The sequence below is a fragment of the Aotus nancymaae genome, unplaced genomic scaffold (genome assembly GCF_030222135.1).
Source record: "Aotus nancymaae isolate 86718 unplaced genomic scaffold, 86718_ANA_hifiasm-v0.15.2.pri h1tg000088l, whole genome shotgun sequence".
NCBI classification, from domain to species: Eukaryota; Metazoa; Chordata; class Mammalia; order Primates; family Aotidae; genus Aotus; species Aotus nancymaae.
The window spans coordinates 12,278,768-12,298,664 of record NW_026988503.1 but is presented as its reverse complement, the minus strand read 5'-3'; the positions used below and the strand labels follow the sequence as shown (position 1 = coordinate 12,298,664).

At 36.9% G+C, this 19,897-nt stretch overlaps 1 protein-coding gene across 4 annotated transcripts in view; it reads right to left on the bottom strand.

The window, feature by feature from the left end:
* The window catches only part of PIBF1 (progesterone immunomodulatory binding factor 1), a 233,138-nt gene extending 213,324 nt beyond the window's left edge, over window positions 1-19,814 (bottom strand). For 2 of the 4 annotated variants that reach the window (XM_012442866.2, XM_012442864.2), the window contains exons 1-5: window positions 19,587-19,742; window positions 18,238-18,536; window positions 11,591-11,691; window positions 8,551-8,749; window positions 6,093-6,212 (exon numbers count right to left, since the gene is read on the bottom strand). In XM_012442866.2, coding sequence (XP_012298289.1) covers window positions 6,093-6,212; window positions 8,551-8,749; window positions 11,591-11,691; window positions 18,238-18,489 — 672 coding nt within the window. In that variant the 5' untranslated portion in view covers window positions 18,490-18,536; window positions 19,587-19,742. Of the gene's footprint in view, window positions 1-6,092; window positions 6,213-8,550; window positions 8,750-11,590; window positions 11,692-18,237; window positions 18,537-19,586 lie in introns of all 4 variants that reach the window. The other 2 variants (XM_012442862.3, XM_012442863.3) reach the window with 2 other exon arrangements.
* Window positions 19,815-19,897: the final 83 nt, after the last annotated feature.

Genomic DNA, 19,897 nt, shown 5'->3' with positions numbered 1-19,897 from the left:
GTCACTGATGACAACTGAACCTCAGTAACCTGACAGGGTCCAATCACCTCTTCAGCTTCCCCCAGCCCTATTTAAATAACTCAGACTTTTTTGTAAACCCTCCTCTAGTGATCATAACATTCTCTATCTTCCTTACCCAGTTATAAATATATTCTTCAGTTGCTTTTTAAATGGAAACTCAACTTTCTGTGACATAATTAAAATTCTAGCTATTAAGAGATAAATTATCTCACTTTACTAATGAAATTATTATTTTTTAAACTACTATCTAGATATTAAGAATGTCCCACAGAACTCATCAGGAGTAATTCAATCAACAAACACTGCTGTGTTCTAATTGTTTCCCCAAATATCATAATACAGAAGTATGTATTATTGAAAATGCCCCAAATATAGATGACTCTTTCTATTACATGGATACATGGATGGCACTAACGTGGGGGGAGCCTTTTTTTTTTTTTTTTTTTCTTTTTTTTAAAAGATGGAGTTTCACCATGGTGGTCAGGCTGGTCTCGAACTCCCGACCTCAGGTAATTTGGCCGCCTTGGCCTCCAAAGTGCTTGGATTACAGGTGTGAGCCACCACGCCTGGCCCCGTGGGGAGTCTTAAACATATTTATAACTGGGTATCCAATAGTACTGCCTACACTGTTGGTTAACAATTACATGAATGTCCTTCTGCCATTGTTGACAATGAGAAAATTTTTATGATTACAATGTGATTTTAAGTACATAAGCTGTGATTTCTCCTAGCTTAAGGAAAAAAAAAGCCTTACCTGACTCTATGTTTTCTGTAATTGCCAACTCTCTTTGTTCCTCTACACAGAAATATTAGTAAGAGTTGTCTACACTCTACGTTCAATTTCCTTCCTCCCATTCACTCTTACACACTGTAATCAAACTGTTGACCCCCCTCCTTCACCAGAACTACTCTTGACAAGGTTCCCAATGACCTTGTTAAATACAATGTCAATTCTCAGTCTTCATCTAACTGCAACTATCAACAGTATTTCAAACAGCTGATCACTCTCTTTTCCTTGACAAACTTTTGTCCTTTGATTTCCAGGACATAAAATTCTCTTAATTTCCCTATTTTTCACTGGCAACTCCTCCTCCTTTCTCCCACATTTCAATGTTGAAGTGCCCTGGAGTTCAAGCTGTGGTCCTCTTCACTTGTCTACACTCACTCTCCTCTGGTAATCTCATCCTGGCTTTAAATATCATCTTAATGCTGATGACTCTTTAATGTATATCCTCTAAAGTTCACACCTGTACATCCACATATCTTCGACTGTACATCCAACACATCTTTCAAACTCAACATGTCTAAGATCCACACTCTCTTTTGCACTCAAGTCGGCTTCATTCACAACCTAACCATCTCAGCTGAACAGAAATCTATCCTTCCAGTTATTCAAACCAACATTTTAAAGAGTTAATTTGACTCCTATCTTTCTTTAACATCCTCCATCCAATTCATGACTCTACCTTTTTTCTATTGGCTCTACTTTTAAAATAAATCCCGAATCTACCACTTGCACTACCACCACCTAGATCTGAAGCACAATCATCTCTCACCTAGATTACAACAGCCTCTTAACAAGTCTCTTTGTTTCCATCCCTATAGCTCTACCGTCTATTCTCAGCAGAGAGAACTCTCTTTAAAAAACATTATCCAGGACAATAAGAAAGTTTTAAAATACTCATTAAAAGAAATGCAATCAACAAAACGTTTGTTGATGATCTACTATGTGCCCATCAGAATGATACCTTAAATAGACTTGACCCTTGAACAATACAGGGGTTGGGGTACCAACCTCCACACAGTTGAAAAAAAAAACCATGTAACTTCTGACTCCCTGAAAACTTAACTACAAATAGTCTACTGTTGACTGGAAGCCTTACTATAACATAGTCTATTAACACATATTTTGTATGTTACATGTATCATATGCTGTCTTCTTATAATAAAAGCTAGAGAAAAGAAAATTTTAAGAAAATTCTAAGAAAATACATTTACAGAACTGTATTGCATTATGGATGCTTTAAGTTTTACACTATCTGTTTACAAGATTAATAGTCTGTCCAAAATGGTAGACAACCCAACAGATGCAGACCTCAATCTGCAATTTAAGCAATTTAACTTTTCCTTATAATGTTATAAATTTTCTCTGCTGCTTGACAGCTCTTCCAGCATCACTGGTGACACTTTATATGGCTCCCATGGAGTTACTCAAAGCTTACAGTTCTGCACTAAACATGATGAAAAATAATATGCCAGAACTGCAAGAGATCACTTTGTATTGTGATTCACATTTTACTGGAGAACTGCTCACATGGAGACGATTAGCGTCATATAGCATTTTAAGTTGATATCCCAAACACTTGAGTTTACCAGAATAGCCAGAAGGATGCTAAGAAATTATTACTGTAGTAAAGTATGTACTACAGTTAATTTTACGCAGCTGTGATTTAATACTGCATTTTTACGTTTGTTTACATTTTCCTCTACTGAAAACAGCACCTTGTAAGGTCTGTGTTTGTATGCATGTTTTGACAAATTTTAACTTTTGATAAGAAATTTGTGTAAATTTTATGGTAGTAAATGATAAAATGTAGTATCTATATATATTTTATGCATTCATGATGTAACTTTTTCTCAATTTTTTTCTATATTTCTAGGCTACATAGTTCATCTGTGAGTTTTTTCAAATTGTTACAAATCTCTAAAAAATTTTTCAGTATATCTACTGAAAAAAAAAACCTATGTGTAAATAAACCTACAAAGTTCAAACCCATGTTGTTCAACAGTCAACTGTACATGTCAGATCATGTCAGACCTCTTTCCAAAATCCTGCAACATTTCATTTCGCTTAAGGTTAAAATCAAAGTCTGTATGATGACCTCAACAGACTCATTACCTCTCTGATCTTAACTACAAGTATTCTTCTCCTCCCTTCAAGCATACCAGTCATATTGGCCTTCTCACTATTCCACAAACACCAAAGTATCCGCTTGCCTTTGCATTGGCTGTTCTTGCTACCTAGAAGCTCTTCCCCGAGCTCAAGGAAGACAGCCTTGTTCTTCTTCTCACTTCCTCAAGGCTTTGTAAACTTCTAAGCTGCTTAATGAGACCTACTAGCCAACCTTATACAATTCTGACAATGCTCTCTTCCCTGCTCTCCACATAGCACTCAATTCACCTTATCCTGAACTATTTTTTTCTTTTCTATATTGCAGTTATCACTTTCTGTCATACTACATGATTTGCTATTGTTTGCTTTCCTGTTTAAAACACAATATACATCCAACAGATATCCTTTAAAAACATAAACTCCATGATGGCAGGGATTATCGTTTTAGTTAATGAGGTATCCCAAGTACCAAGAATAATGTATGCTGTATAGTGAATGCACAATACATATTTATTGAATAAATTTCGTTCTTTATAGTAATGATCATGTGTGGTAGGTGTTACATGTTATCATCCCTATTTTACAGATGGAGAAGCTGTCAAGATGGGAGACAGACAGGACTAAGTTTTTATCCAACATCATCACATTGTTACCAAGTTGCAGAGATGGAACTCAAATTATATCTTTTAATTCCTCAAATAATACAATAGTAGTAAATAATTTAATGAATCATTTCAAAAAATACACTCCAGAATATGTGACATTTATTTTAATATTGAGTACTACTATTTAATGCTTGCTACATCCTTATATAAAAGGTCTTTTACTTAAAATAAGCTGTTCAGCCAGGCACGGTGGCTCACATCTGTAATCCCAGCACTTTGGGAGGCCAAGGCAGGTGGATCTCTTGAGGCCAGGAATTTGAAACCAATCTGGTCAACATGGTGAAAGCCTATCTCTACTAAAAATATATAAATTAGCCAGGTGTGGTGGCACATGCCTGTAAGCCTAGCTACTTGGGAGGCTGAGTTATGAGAATCGCTTGAACACAGGAGGTGGAGGCTGCAGTGAGCAGAGACCCCGCCACCGCACTCCAGCTGGGGCAACAGAGCAAGACTCTGTCTAAATAAATAAATAAAGTTGTTTAATTATACTGGTTTTGCTTTTTATTTAAAAATATTTACTTTATTCCTAGTGTTTGGTAAGTTGACCTGTAGCTTGACAGAGCAGAAAAAACACAAACTCTAAGAATGGCCTTAGGAATCTGTGTTCAAGAGAAATCACTCTGAGAAGTCCCAAATACTAAAGTAATTTTAAAAAGGGTTTGACAGAAACAAGGATAGGGAGCTCCTCTAACCCTCCTACGAAAAAATAAGAAGTCCTTGAGGGATGCTAATGTACCATAAGGAGCCATAGAACCAACTCTGAAAACCTGTGTAACTGCCTCTTCCCCAATAACCCCTGTACCACCAAAACCATCCTGGGCATTTTACAGAAAGAACAGAGTAGAAATGATTTGCCCGAGACTGCAATATTAGAAAGTGGCTAAACTAAGGCCTTCTCTGTTTTCCACTATTTTGACTACAGTTGAATTTTTTAAAAAATTGAGTTATCTTTCTAAATGTGCAAAACAGTTAACCTGCATAATATGGCATGCAAGGAGAAGAAAAAAAAACAACAACCAAAGCTTGGAGTAGGGACACATCTGCCCCTGTAACTGTTCCTACTGATGTTACTGCTCCTCAGAGGAGAGAAACAAAGCTGAGCTTTCTTACTTTGTCTGTAATATTGGTTCTATGGTAAGACTTAAGTAAATTCTGTCTAGGACTAACAGTGCAGCAAAGTAGAGCATCAAAAATACAACTGAAATTGTATTTATTTCTAGATAATATTATTGATTAAAAACTGCCCTTAAAATAGGGCATAAATGTTTGTATGCAACTTTGCTAACATCATGTTTTTATGCTGAAACAGAAACACGGGCAATGCAATTAAATAAATGAACAAACTATTATTTTCTCCACTTGACAGAACAGGAAATTATTAAATGACTTGGTAAACGTCACACAGTAAATGAGAGTGTCAAAATACTGTCTAATGTTCTTTTTTTCTTATTTTTTAATATTTTCTAATGTTCTAATTCTAACCTACTGGAATTTAAACTCTAGAAGGGCAGACATTGCCTCTACTGGGTTCACTGCCAGCACCCTAGCACAGCATCATGCACATCACTGGGGTTAATGCTAGTATCAGTACACATGCTCCAAATAAATATTATGAGAGTTAACTGCATTTGACAAGCCAAATAAATAATAAATGGATGGTAGCTCCGTTTCCTATCACAAACAAGGCTAACTTGTAATGAGGAACTGCAGCAGACTCTATTTATAAACTCTAAGTGTTTTCCTTTCAGAATAATGAAATCTTTGAAGAAAAATAGCCACCCATTTCTAACTGTTACATGGTAGAATTAATCAATCTACCATTTTTTTTTGTTAGCAGACTATAAGATAGTATTCTAGGATATCTAGTCAATAATATAACCAAGTTAATGATTAGTCTACCCTTCTATATAAATGTTAATTATGATAACTATATTCATTGTCTAGGCTGAGATACTGTTTAAAATAAAGGGGTGCTATTAACATTTATCCACAGGAATAATGGCAACAGTCTTAGGCAAACCAGAACCTATGAGTCACCTTAGTTCAAAGTAAAAGTATTCTCCTTTTCTTCTTTCTTACGACACTTGCAAGAGATCCCCTGCATAACTTGGCCTACATTTCTTGTTTCTTGCCTAAACTTCTTGAGAAAGTGATGTTAGAAATAGAGACAAATTACTAAATAAATCCTATGTGCATGTGCCTCATCTGAGTATACACAGCAATTTTCAGATATAGCCCATATTAGGATTTCAAAAGCAGTTGATTATAAAAATGACTTGTAACAATAAAAGCTCAACCATGAGACACGTCAATATCATAGACTTATCTTGTCAATTTTTAAGATGTCTATTTCCAATTTAACCTCCTTCCCATCACTTAAGAAGAACTGCAGCAGTCATCATCCCATAGTCCAGTTTTTCAACCACTGACTTTTATATTCCTTATCACAAATCTGAGGGACTCTACAGAAAAAGTTGAAGCTTCCTCCCACCAGCAATCAAAACCATACACACCTCTGTCAGCTGCTTCAGTTGGTCTTTGTTTGTACTTAATTCTTCTGCTAGGATGTTCCTTTTCACTTGCAGTTCACAGATTTCCTTTTTTAATGGATTCACTAGTTCATAGAACCGAACCTTGAAAAAGAAGTTAAATTAATAAGCAGTCTTAAATCCAAATTAATGAAAACTGGCTAATTTGTAGTGCTCTCATTTATCAATAATAAAGAGAAATATTTACAAAACTAAAACAAGACAGTCATTAATGAACCCTAGCCGGTAATACTTTATATCAAGCCTTAATGTTCAATTAACTTCCCTCAAGGGTCAGATGATTTATAACTTCCTACCTTTGACAGTCTTTCCTCCTCTCTACTGACACTCCATTACTACTCATCTACTACTGCTCACTCCACACTATCTGCTTGTAAACTTCTGGAACATATCATAAATGTTCAGGAGTCTTGCTCTTCCTGTTTCCTCTGCTAGAGAAGTTCTTCCTCCATATAAATGCATGGCTCGTGCCTTGTTTCCCTGTAGGTCTCTGACCAAATATCATCTTACTAGTAAAGCCCTCCCTGATTCCCCTACCTAATTTAAAGTAGCACTCTCTATTTTTCACCCCTGCTCTTTTCTCTACAGCACCGTTGACAAACAGGCAGTCTACATTATTTAACTTTTAAGTTATTGGCTATGTTGCTCCACTTCAACATAAGCTCCATGAGGGCAGGGATTTTTGTCTGGTTTATACACTGCTCTCTCTCCAATGCCTGAATATATAATAAGTACTCAATAAATACTTGAAGAGGTAAAGTCTATTCTTTATTTTCATCCCAGGCTCTTAGCAAAACTTTATTTACTGCTGCCCCTGTAGTGGAAGTCTAACTAGAATGAATCAAGAGGCATCTTTCATGTCACTACTTCTGTTTAGTTTAGGTCTCTCTTTCCACTCACACTTCTCTCAGAGGAATTTTCCTGCCCTACCTCAGTAAAGTGTTCCATCTGACAAGGTCCTATAAAACTAAGACATCATCGGCAAATTAGTAATTAGGGGATATTTATTATATGGGCATGCAATCTGAAACTCCTTAATACATGACTGTATTACAAGAATACCTTTATTTGGTAAGAGGCAAATCTTAATATTAGCCCTCAATAACATGAATCTGCATATAATTAATTAGTTAAGGATAATAGGTCTGTGAAAACAAAAGGTATAAGAAGGAATATTAACCAAACAGCAAAAATATGTGTAACTGCCACCAGTAGGATACTTTATATCTATTGTAAACGAAGCCTCAAAAACAACTTGAGATATTTGTTTTGGACAGTGCATTTTTGGGCAGAAAAACAGTATTTGAGCCATTTTTTTTTTAAAAAAACAGCTGATCAAAAAGTAACTTCATTTTATGAGACATCACTAATCTGGAAATCTTTTCCCAATGAGAACCAAGAATAGCAACCACCACTCCAGCAAAAACAACAGTTAACATTTTTATGAGTTTACTATCTTCTAAGCACTATGCTCATAAGCATTTTATATACATAGTCATAGTTAATATTTACAATTAGCACCAATTGAAAGGCACTGCTATTATTATTAACCCTTTTTACAGATGAAAAAATTCAAGCCTCTTAGGGTAAAATGACATCTATATATTAAAAATCAGCACTTCTCAACATATGGTTTTAGGATCTCGACTCTGACCTGCTCGCCACTCTGAGATCCTTTCAGGGAATACACAAGATCAAAATGACTTTACTAGTAATTCCTAAGATTTTTTTTCCCCATTTCATTCTCATTCTCTTATGACTCTTTAGTGGAGTTTGCTAGTAGCTACATGATGTATGATGACAATATCACTCTTAAGGCCAATGGAATTGTGTGCTTACATAGTTTAAAAATTTTCTTAGTTTAAAATGCTAGTATAGTAAATTTGATAGATATAGCCCATATAAACAAACACTCATTGGGGTTCTCAATAATTTTTAGAGTGTAAATGAGTGCTGACACCAAAATATTTGAGACCAGTGCCATACACAATCCTAGCTGTTCTAGATTTGTGTAACCAGAACTGCAATCAAGATACTGAGCTCATCTATCACCACCAAGTTCTTTCTCATCTTATCCCTTTATAATCACACCAACTCCTCTCTCCCACTATCCCTAGCCAATCCCTGGCAACAACTAATCTGTTGTTCATAATTTTTCATTTTGAGAATGTAAGAAACCACCAGTTTATGATAATTCATTTATATGGACTATGTAGTTATTAACTTCAGAAACCTATGTATTGCTTGACTTTGGAGATCAATGGTCATGATCCTTTAAAATTTGGATCTCAACATCATTCACCATCCATGGCCATAAAATAATATATCAATTTGGTACTTCAAAAGTAATGGCTACTATATAAATACTAAATTTTAGTCTAAAAATATATGTAGTATTTAAAAAGGGATATAAGATACTTACAGATACATATTCAGGAATAGAAAGCTGATCTTCAGGAAAAGCTTTTAATTTAGTATACTGCTCTTCCGTCAACTCAAAGTCACGCAGATTTCGACGAACATCTCCAGCTTTTTCTCTCAGCTGCAGATTAGTCTCTTCTAGTTGTTTCTGTCTCAATAAAATGGTTTCCATTTCTTGTTTCATTAATTCTTGATATTTGCTATATGAGGAGAGAATTTATGGGAGGCCTTAAAAAAGTGTTCGAGATTTAATTTTCTCATAGTTTCCTATTTATAGCAACATAAAGTTAGGAAATGAGAAGCCTGATAGGAAATTTTTGGATCCATCTAAATGCTTATTTACTAACTTCAGCTAAATGCTTATTTACTCATATTAACCAGTTAAATATGAAATGACAATTCCATACTAATTATTAAATGTGTAGCCATATACATTATTAAACAGAGATTTGATATTCTTAATAAATAATTTGAGAAATTCAAATTATAAAATTATATATTTCTTCTGCTTAAGGTTTACTGTTAAACATCAAGGACTTTACTTACTAAGTAATTTTCATTTCCCTTTTATCCTCACACCTCAAGGATATCTCTTAAAGATGGTAAGAACGAACCACCATAAAGTATTCACTCAACCAATGAGGTAATGAAAACAGTAATCTGCACATACTCACCATTCTCAAAGAATACATGTAGCAGACATTATTCTTAGTTGCCTAGTGAAAGATTTTGATCAAGAAGGGACAATCTGATGTTATTAGTCTGTTCTCATGCTGTTAAAAAGACATACCCAAGACTAGATAATTTATAAAGGAAAGAGGTTTAATGAACTCACAGTTCCACATGTAGGGGGAGGCCTCACAATCATGGCAGAAGGCAAAGGAGAAGCGAAGGCAGTCTTACATACTGGCAGACAAGAGGGCTTGTGCGGAGGAACTTCCATTTATGAGACCACCAGACCTTGTGAGACTTATTCACTATCATGAGAACAGCATGGGAAAGACCACCCCCATTATTCGAGTACCTCTCATCAGGTCCCTCCCAGGACATGTAGGAATTATGGGAACTACAATTCAAGATGAGATTTGGGTGGGGACACAGTCAAATCATATCACTGATTTTCTCCTTCCCTACTATATCAATCCCATTAACAGACAAACCTGCTGTTATTTCAATCTTAAAACAAATGAACAAACAAAATCACAACTCCTGACCCCATTGCACTTCCCCCTTTGTTAGCTACCCCTTGAAGCAAACCTGCTCAAAAGTTGTCTATACTTACTGTCTCCAAATCCTTTCCTCTTAAACCCATGGCAATCATATTTTTACTGTCTCTAATGAAATCTCAATGACATCTAAATTGCAAATGATCAATTCTTAGTTCTTTTCTTCCATGATCTAATGATAGCACTTGACACAACTTATTTCTCTTTCCTTGATACATTTTCATCACCTGGCTTCCAAGATACCACACTGTTAATTTTTCTATTTTACTGTAGTTCCTTCTCAGTCTCCATTTCTGCTTTGTCTTGTTGGAGTGCTTGGTCCCCTTCTCTGTCAGTACACACTCCTCCTTGGGGAATTCATCTAGTCTCATGACTTGAATACTGTCTATAACCTAATGATCCCCAGATTTGTACCACTAGACCAGACTTTTCATATACCTCCACATGGATTTCTAACAAGAAAACTCGAACTTAACATGTCTCAAACTGAATTCCTGCTTTTTACCCACAAAACCTTTTCTACGATTTCTTCCTTCTTAGCTGACAGAAACTCAATTTTTTTCATTTGTTCAAGCCAAAACTGTTGGTGCAATCCTTGACTCCCCCTTTTCTCTTAAGCCCCACACTGAATTCATCAGCTCTGTCTCCAAAATATATTCAGAATCCCACCATTTTTTTTTTTACCACCATCAGTTATCAAGAGTTTTACCGCAATAGACTCCTAACTGCCCTCTTAGCAGCATCATTCAATCTGATATATGTCTTATACAATTAGATTAGAAGACCTATTATTGAATGCCTTGGTTCTCAAAGTATTGGTCCTGGACCAGCAGCATCTGTATCACCTGGGAACCTGGTAAAAATGCAAATTCTCAGGACCCACCTCAAATTAGAATCTCTGAGGGTGGGATACAGTAGTCTTTTTAAACAAGCCCTCCATGTGTTTCTGATATATGCTGAAGTTTGAGATCCACTAATCTAATGTGATAGTGGGTGACAAAAGGTCTGGTAATTTTCTACAGTATCAGTTAAGTAGTAAAATCTTAAAAAGAGAAAATACACCTATTTTACACATTTACCTCTAATTAAAACATAGAAATAGAAATAAATATTTACATTTTTATATAGGAGGCAGATATTTTGAATACAAAGGTATGTTTTTTTGTGTGTAAATTATCATTTATAATTTCCAAGTTCAATTTCTTTACAATGGCATGAGATCCTAAAAAACGTTTACCAAGAAATCTATGAAGGTATCTTTTATGGATCTGTTTGCTATTTGCCCCCAATCTTTAAATTTGTGTTGCTTACATTTAACTTCATAATTTAAAAATTCCTTTTATTGAAACTTTCCAAAGACTTTATGTCATTGTTTATATAATGTTTAATTAAGTTAAATATGTATAACTGCCATAGGCATATTTGGGAATAAACAACAGACTCTTGATAAGCCCACAACTGAGCTTGAGAAAGTATGCAGGCATAATAGAAAGCACTTCAAGCCAGGAGAGTCCAATGGGCCATGAGAATCAATGAGTATGTTGAGTAATAGAAGAAAGGTTAATGGTGGTCACTTTAGAGAGCTTCCTTCATCATACACTGTTTACACTGACTAATATTTGTTGAATGAATGTTGAATTTTGACTTTTTGTATTTTATGTACTGTATCAAGTATCCTACTTTTTTGTAGTCTAGATGTAAAAATTGTTGCTATCTCTGACTTAAAATTTCTCTATTTTAGCTTACAATAACAAACATGAACAGGCAATAAAATTACTAAAAATATATATAGATTTTTTTTTTAACTTTTCTTACCTGGCATCTTTCTGTTGAAAAGTCAATTGGTTGTCTAATCTCAATGACAGCAGCTGCTTCTGGTGAAGTGCATCATTAAGTTTCTCCTCCAATTCTTCAATCTTAATAAAGAGAAAGAGATAAATTATATGTCAAATTTTCAAATCTGTCATAAAGAAAAACTTTCAGTTTCCATAGTAAACATATTTTAAAAACAGTTAAAAGAAACAGGCTAAAAATGGACAGAGGAACCAGTCACAGGGGCTCACGTTTGTAATTCCAGCACTTTGGGAGGCCAAGGAGTTCAGATCAGCCTGGTTAACAAAGTGAGACCTCATTTCCACAAAATAATTTTTAAAATTAGCTGCATGTGGTGGTATGTGCCTACAGTCCCAACTACTTGGGAGGCTGAGGTGGGAGGATCCCTTGAGCCCAGGAGATTAAGGCTGCAGTGAGCCATAATCTTGCCACTGTACTACAGCCTAAGTGAGAGAGAGAGAGAGAGAGAGAGAGAGAGACAGAGACAGACAGACAGAGCGAGAGAGAGAGAGAGGAGGTCCTGTCTCAAAAAAACAAAAACAAAAAAAACAGGACTGAGGTTTTTTTTTGAAATGGTTGTATCCACAAACTACAAAGACTGTTTATGTTGATGCCTTGCTCAGGTAATTATTTCCAAGCCAGACACTAAATATATATTCCAGATCTAAACATCTGACCACTACACATCTTCAACTTCCAAAACAAAAGGAATAATCAACCTCACCTAACCCTGTATTCCCTGTATCTCTCTGGCCTCTAAAGCAAACAAAACAAAAAAACATATGTGACTCATGTCTGATTCCTTAGTTCTTCCTCACTGCTGATTCTGATGAGAAATCAGTATTTTGTTGTTGAGTTTACTTCATGAATAGCTGTTAAAACAGTATCATCCTTTTTAATACCCACTGAAAAGTCTTCAGTTAGAACCTTATCATCTCTCACCTGGACTGTTATAATCATTTCTTCATTGGTTTTCCTGCCTCCAGTTTTTGTGTTTTTTTTAATTGTACTTTAAGTTCTGGGGTACATGTGCAGATCTTGCAGGACTGTTGCATAGGTACACATGTGCCATGGTGGTTTGCTGTCTCCAACCCCGTAACCTTTATCAGGTATTTCTCCCAATGTTATCCCTCCCCAACCTCCCCACCCTCTGCTGTCCCTCCCCTAGATCCTATCTTGTGACACTCCCCTCCCTGTGCCCATGTGTTCTCAATGTTCAATACCCACTTATGATTGAGAACATGCGGTGTTTGGTTTTCTGTTCTTGTGTCAGTTTGCTGAGAATGATGGTTTCCAGATTCATCCATGTCCCTACAAAGGTCATGAACTCATCATTTATCATGGCTGCATAGTATTCCATGGTATATATGTGCCACATTTTCCTTGCCCAGTCTATCATTGATGGGCATTTGGGTTGCTACTAGGTCTTTGCTATTGTAAACAATGCCACAATTAACATACACGTGCATGTGTCTTTATAATAGAACGATTTATAATCCTTTGGGTATATACCCAGTAATGGGATTGCTGGGTTAAATGGAATCTCTATTTCCAGATCCTTGAGGAATTGCCACTGTCTTCCACAATGGATGAACTAATTGACACTCCCACCAACAGTGTAAAAGCATTCCTATTTCTCCACATCCTCTCAAGCATCTGTTGTCTCCAGATTTTTAATGATCGCCATTTTAACTGGCATGAGATGGTATCTCAATGTGGTTTCGATTTGCATTTCTCTAATGACCAGTGATGATGAGCATTTTTTCATGTTTGTTGGCTTCATAAATGTCTTCTTTTGAAAAATGTCTGTTCATATCTTTCACCGACTTTTGAATGTTGTTTTTTTCTTGTAAATCTGTTTTAGTTCTTTGTAGATTCTGAACATTAGCGGTTTGTCAAATGGGTAGATTGCAAAAACTTTTTTCCCATTCTGTTGGTTGCTGGGTGGATTGCAAAACTTTTTTCCCATTCTGTTGGTTGATTGTTTCTTTTGCTGTGCAGAAACTCTTAAGTTTAATTAGATCCCATTTGTCTATTTTGGCTTTTGTTGCCATTGCTTTTGGTGTTTTAGTCATGAAGTCCTTGCCTAGGCCTATGTCCTGAATGGTTTTGCCTAGGTTTTCTTCTAGGGGTTTTATGGTGTTAGGTCTTATGTTTAAATCTTTAATCCATCTGGAGTTAATTTTAGTGTAAGGTGTAAGGAAGGCATCCAGTTTCAGCTTCCTGCACATGGCTAGCCAGTTTTCCCAACACCATTTATTAAACAGGGAATCCTTTCTCCATTGCTTGTTTTTGTCAGGTTTGTCAAAGATCAGATGGTTGTAGATGTGTGGGGCTACTTCCAAGCCCTCTGTCCCGTTCCATTGGTGTATATCTTTGTTTTGGAACCAGTACCATGCTGTTTTGATTACTGTAGCCTTGTAGTATAGTTTGTAGTCAGGTAGTGTGATGCCTCCAGCTTTGTTCTTTTTGCTTAGGATTGTCTTGGCTATGTGGGCTCTCTTTTGGTTCCATATGAAGTTTAAGGTAGTTTTTTCCAGTTCTGTGAAGAAGGTCAATGGTAGCTTGATGGGGATAGCATTGAATCTATAAAGTACTTTGGGCAGTGTGGCCATTTTCACGATATTGATTCTTCCTAACCAGGAGCATGGAATGTTTTTCCATCTGTTTGTGTTCTCTCTTATTTCCTTGGGCAGTGGTTTGTAGTTCTCCTTGAAGAGGTCCTTCACATCCTTTGTTAGTTGTAATCCTAGGTATTTTATTCTCTTTGTAGCAACTGTGAATGAGAGTTCACTTGTGATTTAGCTCTTTGTCTGTTATCGGTGTATAGGAATGCTTGTGATTTCTGCACATTGATTTTGTATCCTGAGACTTTGTTGAACTTGTTTACTAGCTGAAGGAGATTTTGGGCTGAGATGATGGGGTCTTCTAAATATACAATTGAGTCATCTGCAGACAATATGACTTCCTCTTTTCCTAATTGAATACCTTTTATTTCTTTTTCTTGCCTGATTGCTCTGGCTAGAACTTCCAATACTACATTGAATAGGAGTGGTGAGAGAGGGCATCCTTATCTAGTGCCAGTTTTCAAAGGGAATGCTTCCAGTTTTTGTCCATTCAGTATGATACTGGCTGTGGGTTTGTTGTAAATAACTTTTATTATTTTGAGATATGTTTTATCAATACCTAGTTTACTGAGAGTTTTTAGCATAAAGGGCTGTGTACACCTTGAACTGTAATTTGGATTTGTTACACTAGAGAGCCTGTCATGAATCAGCCAACATTTCTATAACATAAAGCTTTCACCTAAAAAGAAGCAAAGCCGTTGCCAACCAAGCACAATGCAAGTTGAAAACAAATAATAAAAGAGGCGTCCGAACAAAATGTAAGTCTGGATACGGTATATAGGTGGCACTAAATAAAATCTTTGTTGACTGAGTGGGTGAATTAATGAATGGGAGATACTCTCAGGTTTCTTCAATGAGTTGCCCTAAAGATCTGGAGAGGTGAAGGTAGACGAGTTCATGTGAGGAGTAAATGCATAAAGAGCAAGGGAATAGGGATGGGAAACCACTGAATGCATGGATAAACTACCAAGTGGCCTAGACTAGGTAGGTGACTACAGAGCACCTAAAAGAAAGTGTTTGGAGCTTCAGTTGTGTGGAGTGCAGACTTTAGACTTCCTAGGTTTGAATCCTCTCTGGCTCCATCACTTTCATCTGAACGGCCTTGGGTATGCTATTAACCACCTAGTGGTTTTATCAGAGCAAAATGGGGTTCAGTCATTCATTTAAGAAACAGCTAGGTACTTACTTTGTGTTAAGCACTGTTCTAAGTGCTGGAAATACAACTGTGAATGTTAAAACATCCCTGTCCTCATGGACCTCATAGTTTATTCACACATAAATAACAAATAAACTCAGCCCAATGGCCATAAAAGGCAAAGAAAATGGGCTGGGCATGGTGGCTCACATCTGTAATCCCAGCACTTTGGGAGGCCGAGGCAGGTGGATCATGAGGTCAAGAGATTGAGACCATCCTGGCCAAATGGCGAAACCCCGTCTCTACTAAAATACAAAAATTAGCTGGGCGTGGTGGTGCGTGCCTGTAGTCCCAGCTACTCGGGAGGCTGAGGCAGAAGAATCACCTGAACCTGTGAGGTAGAGGTTGCAGTGATCTGAGATCATGCCACTGCACTTCAGCCTAGTGACAAAGAAAGACTCCGTCTCAAAAAAAAGGCACAGAAAATGAATGGGATGAATCAAATGAGGATACTATGTTAGGTGATAAGGTAACAACAGCTAATACTTATTATGTGCTTATTTTTTGTGTCCCCCGACAAAACTTGTATACTGAAACTTAATCACCAATGTAAGCAGCAGGAAGTGGGGGGCCTTTGGGGTTGATTAAGTTATTAAGGGTAGAACCTTCATTGTTGGATTAGTGCCCTTATAAAAGTGATCCTGGAGAGCTAGCTCACCTTTGTGCCATGCATGTGAGGACACAGCAAGAAGTGTGCAACCTGGGAGAGGGCCCCCACCAGAACCTTACCATACTAGCACCCTGATCTTTTAGACTGCCTTGTTTCCAATGCAAAATAAATTTTTGTTGTTTATAAGCTACCCAGTCTATGGTATTTTGTCATAGCTGACCAAATGGACTAAGACACTAAGTAACAAGTACTATCTAACTTACTGTACGATTCACTTAATATAATGGGTCAAGGAAAGCCTCCTCCTCTAAAAGTACCTATATCTCAAAGGGTTGCTGTGAGGCTTAAATGAGGTAACACCTGAAAGTTCTTAGAACAATGTCTGGCACAGCAAAAGCACTCAATAAATGTCAGACATTCGTATATATTTTTAAAGTTTACCTGAACTGTTCTTTACTTGATCAAGATTGAGGTTTTGGATAACTTTCTTGAGAGGCAAGAATTTTGCGGGGACACAAAAAATAAGCACACGATAAGTATTAGCTGTTGTTATCTTATCAACTAACATAGTATCCTCATTTGTTTCACCTCATTCATTTTCTGTGCCTTTTTTTTTTTTGAGACGGAGTCTTGCTTTGTTGATAGGCTGGAGTGCAGAAATTTTCCAGTGGCAGGATACTGAAGTATGCTGGCATACATAGACAAGAACTAAAATAGGAGACAGACTTATCAAGAGAGGTAATATAAGTGAAACAACAAAATGTGGAGGTAGAAAGAACTGGATCAAGAGGAAAGGTGATGGGTTTAACACAGAGAGGATAAGATGTTCTCAGTGACAAGTACAGAAAGAACTCTTCTGTCTTTCTGAAATCGCTGTAAAGTTCTTATAGCTAGTGACAATATACGAGTCTTACACCAATTCCTGTAACTGTAGATAACCATGCACGGACAAAAAACAGTGACTAGAACATCTTTTACTTGCATGGCAAACATCATTTGCTAAAGACTATAGAACCTGAATTTATGCATCTTATTATGACAAAGTAACTATAAAACAGAAAGTCCGACACAGTATCTAGCAAATAGAAAAGTACCAAAGAAAATCCCCAGAGCAGAGGTCTATATAGAATTAATAACATTATTTTGGCTAGTCAGGTATGGTGGCTCATGCCTGTAATCCCAGCACTTCAGGAGGCCAAGGGGGACAGATCGCCTAAAGCCAGGAGTTCGAGATCAGCCTGGCCAACATGGCAAAACCCTGTCTCTATTAAAAATACAAAAATTAGCCAGCTGTGGTGGCAGGGATTTTAATCCCAGCTAATAGGGATGCTGAGGCAGGAGAATCACTTGAACTCAGGAGGAGGAGGTTGCAGTGAGCCGAGGTCACGCCACTGCACTACAACCTGAGTTAACAGCTGTAGACTCCATCTCAAAAAAAAAATAAAGAAATTTCGATTCTCCCTATAAAACCAGACATATCAGTTAGTGCTAAATGAAGCAGCAAACAACATGGTGAGAAAATACACTTAAGAAAATATACCTCCACTTTGGAAGGCCAAGATGGGTGACTCACCTGAGGCCAGGAGTTTGAGACCAACCTGGCCAACATGGTGAAACCCATCTCTACTTAAAGAAAATACAAAACTTAGCCAGGCGTGATGGCAGGTACTGTCAGATGATCCAATTGACAGATAAAATTGTGTGTATTTGTCATGTACGACATAATGTTTTGAAGTATGTGTACACTGTGAAATGGTTAACTCTAACTAATTAACAAATGTTTTACCTCACATAGTTATTTTAGTAATGAGAACACTTAACATTCGCTGTGTTTTTCAAAATTACAATATTTTTCAAGATTACAATCCCATTAACTATAGTCACCATGCTGTACAATAGATCTCTTGAATGTATTTCTCCTATTCAACTGTAATTATGTAACCTTTGACCAACATCACCCCAATTCTCCTTCACCCCTAACTATGCCAGCCCTTGGTAGCCACCATTCTACTCTCTACTTCTATGAATAGCAAAATTACTTCAAGGCTGTACTTGTCAAAAAATGTAAATGTATCATTTCAAGTTCAGATAATGTGTGTGTGTGTGTGTGTGTGTGTGTGTTTGTAAATAATTCTTATTTACCTGCAGTTTGAAGACAATAAAGCATATAGAAAACAAAATTTAAACCTGATCTTACCTTTGTAAGATATTCCACTTTCAAATTGTCGATCATCATATTTTTCTGGGATAGTTCAATTTTTAGTAATTGAATATTATGAAGCAGTTCTTTTCGTTCAATTAGCTGCCTGGTGATTTTGACTTTACCCTCTCGCTCTTCTGATGAGGAAATATCATCCGTAGGAACTGTTGTTTCTAAACTAATATCTTCAGATTCCAGAGAACTAGAGATGTTCACTTTTTTTGACTCCTTTGAAATTTTTCGAGACATTTTTGTTATTATGGATCAGTTTTCTTCTCTAAATTGATTTTAATATTCTGTAGGTTAAAAGACAACATTAATTTAAATGTACTATAAAATTACAGAAATCATGGACTATATTAAAGAGAGACTAAGGATTCCTTAAATAAATATTAGGCAATTTAGTGGACCACAAATCTAGTACAGATTATTGAAGTAAATTACTGCTCCAATCAAACACATTAATTAATTCCTACCATGAACTCAGCCCTCTGAGGAATTTTGAAAAACAGTTCCTGGGGGAGCAATCTTATTTGCAGAACACAAAGAAATGTACAAAATGAATAAAAAAGCCCAGTATAAGCAAGCATGGCGCTAATAAAAACAACACATGCTAAAAGATAACAGAAATCACTTCTGAGTTGGTCAGGGAAAGGTTACACAAAGGTAGCACTTAGAATCCTGAAAGATCTGGACAGGCACGGTAAAAAGGAGAAATCATGCAGGTATTAACGCTATGTAAGTGGAAGTAAAACAACAAAGCCAAGTCTTTGAATAATTAACTCCTCCCCCTAAACACACACACACACAAACACACACACACACATTCACTCTTTTAACGATCAAGAGGAGGGCCTTAAATGTCAGAATATGTTTGGATTTTACCCTACAGGCAATGAGGCATCACTGAAGATTTTTTAAACAGGGAAACAGGGAGACAAAAACGTTTTTTATAGATAGCAGAATGAAAACAACAGGGTATAAGAAAAATTCAAGAAATTCTAAATAGAACTTCTTACTCTTTCATAACGTTAGCAACTACCTTGTTTTAATACCTAATGATATAACAAATTATGCAATTAAATATTTCAGTTTGTCAGTTTTTCTAAACTGAATAAGGAAAGGTGTGTGGAGGAGAAACAGCAAAAACTATACTTAAATCAGCCTCCCTCCTTTTTGAAGGGAAATGAGTAAAAGTGAATTCAAAGACAAATCCTCTCCTAGATTACAAAGGATCTGAAACGGAGACTGACCATACACTCGGCGTCAAAAGTAAGCCCCAAACTTAGCAGCTTGTGGGATTCCTTGCCCCACGCGGGAAAGAAGGGGAGATAGCCGCAGGTTACCTGGAAAGAGTCAATTACTCCACACCGAAGGCCTGACCAGCCGCCAATGCAGACACTTAGAGGGACCGAAGGCGGCTCCAGTCGGAAGCTCAAGTTGCAGGCCCCCAACAAGGGATTTCAGGGTAGAGGACCTTTAGAACCCGTAACCAAGACAACCATCTACGCACCCGCAAGGAGGACGGAAGCAGCAGTGGCGCACACTCCCACAAGCCGCCGGAAGTCAGCTCTCCCGGAAATTCCGAGGCGCGGAGAGCAATGCCCTATGGGAGATGGAGTACAGAGACGAGCCCCGCCCAGGTCACTGGAGGAAA